An 8,344-nucleotide genomic window follows, 5' to 3' on the forward strand; every position below is an offset into this window, starting at 1 on the left:
AGTGATTTCTTAATTCAACAGGTCTGGCAGTAATCAGGCCTGGGTGTGGGGAGTGAAATTGAGCTCAGCTTTCCAGAACATCAGGTTTATCACAGTTAATTTGTGTTTTAACAAGTAAATACTTTTTCACACAGGGTCAGGTGGGTTGGAACTTCTTTCCCTTAATAAATAAAATCATCATTTAAAAAATGCGTTTAATGTTTACTCTGGTTATCTTTGTCTTATATATATATTTTTTGATGATCTGAAAAATTTAAGTGAGAAAAATGTGCAAAAATATGAGAAATCAGGAAGGGGGCAAATACTTTTTCACAGTACTAAGATCTTTCCCTTCCCCCTCAGATGTGTGCAAAGTCATCCATGCTTTTATTTTTTCTCGTCTTAATTATTGTAATGCACCTTTAACAGGTATCAGTCAGAGCTTCCTCCACAGACTCCAACTAGTTCAAAATGCTGCGGCTCGGATTTTAACAGGCACATCAAAATACCAACACATCACTCCTGTCCTCACCAGCTTACATTGGCTGCCAGTTTTTTATTGCTTCGATTTTAAGATCTTGTTGCTTACTTTAAAATTTTTAAATGGACAGGCCCCAAACTATTTAAGCGACCTTTTAACCCCCTATGTGCCTGAGCGGCCCCTCAGGTCTGTGGATGCATCTCTGCTGGTTGTGCAAAGATCCCGCCTTAAAACAAAAGAGGACCGGGCTTTTTCAATCAGAGCTCCAAGTTTGTGGAACTCCCTGCCACTGACAATTAGACAGTCCACAACCTTGACTGCTTTTAAATCCTCACTGAAAATTTTTTTATACAAGAAGGCGTTTCTCACCCCTAATTCTTGAACTTGCTCTGCATTCAGATGTCTTGTTTTGCTTCTGTCTTTTTTCTCTCCTGTTTGCTACGGTTGCTTTGTAATTCTCTGTGTGAAGCACTTTGTAACCTTGTTAAGAAAAGTGCTATATAAATAAAGTTTATTATATATTATATTACTGTATATCAATCAAGGGTACTTTGTTTCGTCATAGGCAAGTTATTGAATCACATTTTCAAATACTTTTTTAGAACTGAAAACTTTGTCTTTGGTTTGATCTTTCAGTGTTCACAATGTTTTACTGACTAAATCCACTAGAGGGCAGTAAAGACCAGTGTTCATGTCAAAGGATTTTCACTGGGACTGTTTAGTTTGTGACAAGCTGAAAACCAAACAACTGTTACGTCCTCAAAGTTCCCTTACTGTCTCACTTTAGAGAACATGAAGTCCCTTGAACCAAACACAAATGTTTAACATCCTTTTCTGTTAATACTTCAATTCTACTTTAACCTCACTTTGTCAGTAAGACGGACTGAATTTCAGTGATGCCAACCAAGACTTTTCTGCAACTGTATAACTTTAAATGTTTCAATCATCCAACTCCAACATCCTCCAACCCATGATTTCAAATCATCAACCTTTTTTTCCTTGTGATTTGCAGCTAAGGATCACCTGATGACTGATTTGACATCATGACAAATAACCAGGTTTAAATGAACAGTGTGTAACCATTTATTTCATATGACTGCAAAAGCAGAAGCATAATGCATGATCTGGTGCAGATTGGGGGGTGGGGGGAACTGCATGCTGTCTCCTTTCCTTCTGTCTCTGGACTTCTCTTCCACGTTCTGTTGTAAAAATGACATCACACATAAATTCTCCCTTGGATCAGATCTTTCATGGGATGTCTTGATAATTCATTATTCAAGTCCTGATAAAAACTCTAGAAATATACAGTATGCTTACCTTTTTTTAAATGTGGATTTACATTGAATGCTTGTGCAGCAGTTCAGGGGGACATCTAAGACGGCTTGTCTTTGCTGAAAATGAATACAAACGGACAAGGCAGAACATCAGTTAACAACTTAGTCAATGGATTAAAAAGCTCTCCAGTCTGCTTTCCCTCTGTCATGGACACAGCTTCCTGAGCTTCCTTGCTTTTCTAAGACATATGAGACAGATGTGTGTGAACAACAATACGTTCAGAAAAAAGGTGCAGTGAGTATCACTTTTAACATTTTTACCTCTAAATACAAATATGTTTTAAGACAGAATCAGATGTAAAAGTATATACTCATCTTTTTTGAAATGTGGTTTACAATGAATGCTGGTGCAGCAGATCAGGGGGACGTCTAAGGCTGCTGGTCTTTACTGGATATAATGGACACAATGGAGACAAACAGACAAGGCAGGATAAAAGTCAACAACTTATTCCATACACTTTAAATGTTACAACTGTTGATTGGTGATGAAATTACATCAAATCTAATAAAATAGATCATCAGTTTGAATAATGTTTATAGAATATCATTTTAACTTGTCCTGTTAAAATAATGTTTCACACCTAAATTTAACATTTTGAAACACTGATGAAGAACTGAATAAATCTATACTTATCTTTGTATTTAAAGAGAGTCACTGAGTATGATGTCCTGGTCCAAAGACTCTGGTCTCGTCTCGTCTTTGAACCAAGGTGTCCTCATGTCTTTTAGCGTCCTCTCTCTAAAAGACAAATGATAGACAAGGTATCTGACAGTCAACAAACAACTTCTTCTAGATTTGACAAACTGGAGAAAAAAAACTGGAAATCAATAAAAAAACATACTTTTTTAAATGAATGGAATCACAAAGTCTGCTGTTTCTTTTCTTGTTGATTGGACTCCTCTTATTTTTCTATGAGACAAATTGCACATGAGTCAGAACATGATGCCATATGTGCAGTAAATGTATATGTATGTTTATGTGTAGAGTTTATATATAGTGTATGTGTCCCTTCTTACCTGACTGGCTGCTCTAGTTTACTGGAAGAGGAGTGTAGGAGAGGTTAACATCATCACCAGCTTCTTTCTTGTTGTTTCTGTATTCTTGTAGCAGCCTCATCGTCCTCATCCTCTTCCTCTCTTTGTTGGATGAGTATTGTAGTTGTCTCTTTGTTGTTTTGTAATATATCCTTTCATTCCTTTCTTGAGGTGAAATTTGAGGCTAAAGCTGCTTCTGATGAGTCCAGATTCATTCATAAAGTCACAATTCCCAAAGTTCCCTTGAAGTTGCCACCATGTTGGACACACAGGCCAGCTCCAAGAAATAAAGAAAGGTGCAAGACGCACCAAAAACACTGACCTGTGTCCCACCACCATGATGGAATACACTATTTACATTATGTCACCCTCAGCAGGTGTACATGGGCCCAGGTAGAGGACCACTGGATGGATGCTGGTCCTGCAAGACGCAAAGACCAGCCCTCAGGGGTCAGGATACTCCACCTGGTTAACCTGCCAGATGCTGAATCCACAAAGGACACACCAAAAGCTCTTGTTCCTGTGTTTTCCTGCTTCTTCTTTAGACCTCTTTGTTTCATCCTCTTGTATTTTCTTTGCTGGATCTACAGTTCTCTTGGCTGTCTTGTTTTGTAATTTTTTTTAAATAGTTGCTGCATATATCCTTTTATTTCCGTCTTTACCTTCAGTCTGAATTTTGTAATGAGTCCAATTTCTTAAAAAAGAGTCACAGTCCTCAAAACCTCCCTCAAAGTTGCCACCATGTTGGACACACAGGCCAGCTCCAAGAAAGAAAGAAAGGTGCAAGACGCACCAAAAACACTGACCTGAGAACATCCACCATGATGGAATAAACTATATACATATGTACAATATGTAACCCACAGTCAGACATGTTCTTCTTGTGGGTACATGTGCCAAAGTAGAAGACCACTGGATTGGTGCTGGTCCTGCCAGACGCAAAGACCAGCCCCCAGTCTTCACAATAATCTAGATGGTGGACCTGCCAGATGCTGAATCAACATTGGATAGATCCGAGCTTCAGCACTTCATCACAGTCTCAAGTGTTTCTTTGGTGGAGACTGGCTCTCTTCCTCTGAATCCCTCTTCCTCTTCCGTGTCTGTGGAGTATATGCATACCTTGCAGACTTTCTGACAAACCCACAGAGGACTGACATGAGAAGGTGTCCATCCTGGCTGTAGGTGGTTACTCTCCAGCGGTTGGTCAGCTCAGTACCATCAGCGTCGAACACAGTGGAGATGACTCTGCTGATAGTTCGGTCATCAATCTTCGTGAAAGTGACGCAGTTATCAGGGTCGGCCATCAGGGTCCCAAGGTCTGTCCTCTCAGGAAGAACTGGAGTCTGCATGTTCGGAGGGGGAGAGCCGGAGCCTGCAGGAGGCACCATCACACCATCTGGTCCATCCATTGGTCTGGTGTTCTCTCTCACGTCCAGCTCGCCAAAGGGTGTGGTCAACAAGTTAACACGAAGGAACACTTCGGCCTGAATCATAGGGAAGTCCTTTGAACCGGTGACCAGGTCGTGGTAAAGGCTCAACATGGAGTGACTCAAGACCTCAGTGTCTGAGCTGCACAGAGGCCGGTTCCTCAAGTTTGTAACAAGCATTTGAAGAACTGGTCCTGGCCTTGGGAGCTCCACTAAAAGAAAAGAAAAAGGAAAACATTTGTTACGTAACTTTGGACATGACTGGAGTCATTTAAGTCTGGATAAAAATGTCTAGATAGCTGTGAATACATGAGAGTGATGACAGTCAGTGCTGCACTTCAAATAATTCATCACCTGCCAAGATTTGAATTCTTAGATTGAGACATGTTAGATGAAGGACCTTGTTTTTAGAGTTCTTTACTTGTTTTTAATCTTTGGATGTATGGTTGAATCTTAAATTGATTATGAACATGTCTTTTTTGTCTCAGTTAGTCTGGGAATCTTAAATTGAGTGAATGACTGTTAAAATAAGCTACATTGGTTGTCTCACCTAAAGTCTCATCAAAATAAAACTTGTTTCAAGTTGATTTAAGAATAACACATGAGGCATCTCTTCAAGACACAGTTCAGCTTGTATCTTATTGATGCTCATAGTTCTGCTGTATGGTGATATATCTGTTTTAGTTTGGCTCTAAAGACTGTTGATTCAGTATCCATCAACCCTGAGCCACTATTAAAGTGTTCTTGATGTTATATGTTGTTAATCCTGACATGTATTAAATGTTGCCAGTAATCCAGTTTGCTGTTGTGGTTTCTGTAGAAACATTTCAGAGGTATATTCTAAGAATAAGACCTGGTTTAAAGATTTTAGTTTTAAGATGGGTTAGGGTTTATTTTAAGATGAGCCAGCTTCTATCAAGAAACAGTGTAATCATAGTTTTCTAATAGTGAGTCGTTTTTTACTTAAATTGATGTTTTTCTTCCCCAGGCCTTAATTTGCTCAAATTAAGTATACAAAATAAATACATGAGATTTTCTTTGCTTATATTCAGTATATTTCACTTCTAACTGTGCTGTAGGAAGTTTGTTTTTAAGTAGTTTGAGCTAAAAATCATCATATTCTACTTATTTCAACCCTTTTAATATGTTTCAGAGCCTGCTTATTTCTAGATGTAACAATCTCATTTTAAGATTTCTTATCAAGTAGAATTAACTCACTGCATGGACAGATCATTTCACTAGTTTTAAGAAATGTTCACCTTGAATTAAGTTTTATTACCCTTTATTTAAGCTACCCTTTTTACAGTGTGTAAGTACATGTCTAAAATACAGATTTACAAAGCACAACTTTAAATCCAACTTTATCATTCAACTGTAAACAAATCCTCCAAAAATGTTGGGTCTTGAACTAAAGTAAATAAATGAGTAAAGTCAGTTTGATCTGGCTTTTAACTTTGAGTCATTTCCATTTAGCCCTGGACTGCATTATTACCACTATGACCATTGTTTTAGCATCATTTTACTTATTCTATTCTTTGTTATTATATCATATTTTATTTTTATATTATTTTAGGTTTCTGGTATTTTTCTGATTTTATTTTTTTGATTTGTCATGATTTTGTTTTTTGAAATGACCAAAAATTCTTAATAAAAGTGCTGTATTAATCCAAAACAATAAACAATAAAAAAAGATGCTCAATTAAAAAGGGTAACGTTAAAAATCTAAATGTTTGCTTTTCATTTTTTCAACACAGTCACAAATCACACAGCTGACAACAAATCTCTTTAAAATGTCCATTAACTGAGAGAAAGATCAAAACAACAGCAATAGATCTATTCTGTTCTTTTCTGTCTCTGTTCTTTTGTGGAGCACTTTGGGCTGCATGCTTGAATGTATGAAAGGTGATATATAAATAAAAATGAGTTCAGTTGAGTTGTATCATCATTTAGAACATAGTGGTGCAGCAGTAAGGGCCATGCCATGACACATGATTGAAATGACAATGATGTATATGTCCCTCTAGTTTGGCCTCATGACAGTAAGAGAGGCTGGAGTGAACATTAAAGTATCACTTACTGAAGTCAATAAGTTAGAACAATACTTTAATCCGTCAGAATGACACTTTCTGACTCTGTACAAAGTTTGATTGCTAAGTTTGAAGCTAATTATTGACACACTTTTAGCTAGGCTATATTTCACACAGTCCCAATGAAAGAACTTCTTCATATAAAACCATGTTCTGTAATGCTAGGTGTGTTATCTGACATGTTATTATGCTCACATGATTTCTATAAAGGAGAAGAAAGGAACAAGTATTTTGGAGGCTTCTTTATTTTACCATAGCGTTCATCGAGCACGCGCACGATGCCGGTGCTCAGCAGGTACTTCTCACGACGTAACCCGGCGGGGTGGGGCATGTTTACGACACTTCAACAGCTGTTTCCTGCAGATGTCCTCAGTTCAACTTTAACTCAGGGTTTTACTGCTGAACGATTCAGTCCGTGTTTTAAAACGACCAACATTCAACTTTCCAACAACTCAGAAAGAGAAACTGTGTCCTTCAAAAAGATACGGCCCTTACTGTCACCATGACAACCAGTGGAACGTTAGTGGTGGGGTTACAGGAGGTCAACTTACAGTCAGGTGTAGATGTTAGCAAACTGGTATTATTTTATATATTCATTTAATTCAAGCAGTTATACTTTAGCCCATACTTACCTTCTCATAACACTATGTTGGGAACATTCTTCACATGTTTAACATAAACTAGATCAAAGTATGAGTTCAGTTCAGATTGCTTTATTGGCATGAACACTTCAGTTATTGACAAAGTAGTGTAAAAAACAAATACAATAATAATATTTTTTTTCATAGATTACACTGAAACTTACATTTTTGTAACAATTCAACATAATATATTTTTGTATAAATAATTAATATAATACAGTTGATTTATAGATCATTAATCAGTATGATACAGTGGGTCTTTATTATATTAATTATTATTAATTATTTATACACAGTTGAGGTTGCGTCTCGGTCGCCAAGTCCTCTGTCGTAAACTAACTTTTAACCGGTTTTACGCAACTGTTTTTACGCTGCACTTTTCAGACTCCAATTGCTTTTTACTATACCTTTTACTGCACGTGGGGTTTCAATAATCAACTCCCTGGATAATTAGTTATTGGAGAAACAAACCGGGCATACGCTCAGGTAAACATGGCTCCACTTACCTCGCCTCTAGCTGCCAGAGCTGTGTCAGTCTTGACCAGAACATCCTCGAGTTGGAGCAAAGAATATCCACACTCTACAAAATCCAAGAACCCGAGAAGTACATCGACACAATCCTCTTCGGCCCTGCATCAGTCACCTCCAGAGCCGATGAGCTGAATGACACGGCATCCTACACTTCACCGGCCACAGCGTCCACACCGCCGCTGCTCCTCTTCCTGCCCGGGGGACCTCTGGCTACGGCTCGGGGATAAACCCAAGGCTCCAGTGAGCTCGACCCAAGGGCGTAGGTTTGATTTTTACATTGGTCGGGACAGCCCCCCCCCCCTCGCTGATCGGCGTGTATCCGTGTTCATGCAGCGGAAGAACACAGGTCTGCAAGGTGCGTCCGAAAATAGTGCCAAAACAAAGGGGGTTTCTGCCGCCATCTGAATAACTCCAATTTTTTTTACAGGTGCATTCATATGGGGCACCATTTGTAAAGTTGTGCACACTGAAAATAAAAGCTACAATTCTCCACATTAAGCTGCAAAATGTCATGAAAATTCAGAGTGAATTTTTAAAAGTCACTTTTTTTTATCACATTTAGAGGAATATTTTGGATTTTCTTCACATTTAATTTTGTTGTGAAAAATATATTGAGTTAAAATCACTGTTAAATCTAAATGTTAAATCTAAATCTAAATGTTAAATCTAAATCTAAATGTTAAATCTAAATCTAAATGTTAAATATAAATATAAATGTTAAAAGTTAAATATAAATGTCCATCGTTAAATATGAATGTTAAATCTAAATCTAAATGCTAAATATAAATCTAAATGCTAAATATAAACCTAAATGTTTAATATAAATCTA

At 37.6% G+C, this 8,344-nt stretch overlaps 1 protein-coding gene across 5 annotated transcripts; it reads right to left on the reverse strand.

The window, feature by feature from the left end:
* Window positions 1–1,519: 1,519 nt before the first annotated feature.
* LOC117804848 lies at window positions 1,520–7,754 on the reverse strand. 5 transcript variants are annotated; one of them, XR_004629262.1, is made up of 6 exons: window positions 6,596–6,839; window positions 2,812–4,468; window positions 2,637–2,704; window positions 2,131–2,533; window positions 1,778–1,851; window positions 1,520–1,659 (listed from the first exon to the last, which is right to left on the reverse strand). XR_004629262.1 is itself a non-coding variant. In XM_034673270.1 (2 exons), exon 2 carries the CDS (start codon window positions 4,434–4,436, stop codon window positions 3,861–3,863), a length of 576 nt encoding a protein of 191 aa, XP_034529161.1. In that variant the 5' UTR covers window positions 4,437–4,468; window positions 7,491–7,754; the 3' UTR covers window positions 2,812–3,860. The 5 variants fall into 5 exon arrangements, 3 of the variants coding, with proteins under 3 accessions (XP_034529161.1, XP_034529159.1, XP_034529160.1); XR_004629261.1 differs by having other exon boundaries at window positions 2,106–2,533; XM_034673270.1 differs by lacking the exons at window positions 1,520–1,659; window positions 1,778–1,851; window positions 2,131–2,533; window positions 2,637–2,704; window positions 6,596–6,839 and adding an exon at window positions 7,491–7,754.
* Between the last annotated feature and the right edge of the window lie 590 nt (window positions 7,755–8,344).

This window comes from Notolabrus celidotus, chromosome 21 (genome assembly GCF_009762535.1).
Source record: "Notolabrus celidotus isolate fNotCel1 chromosome 21, fNotCel1.pri, whole genome shotgun sequence".
Classification (NCBI taxonomy): domain Eukaryota; kingdom Metazoa; phylum Chordata; class Actinopteri; order Labriformes; family Labridae; genus Notolabrus; species Notolabrus celidotus.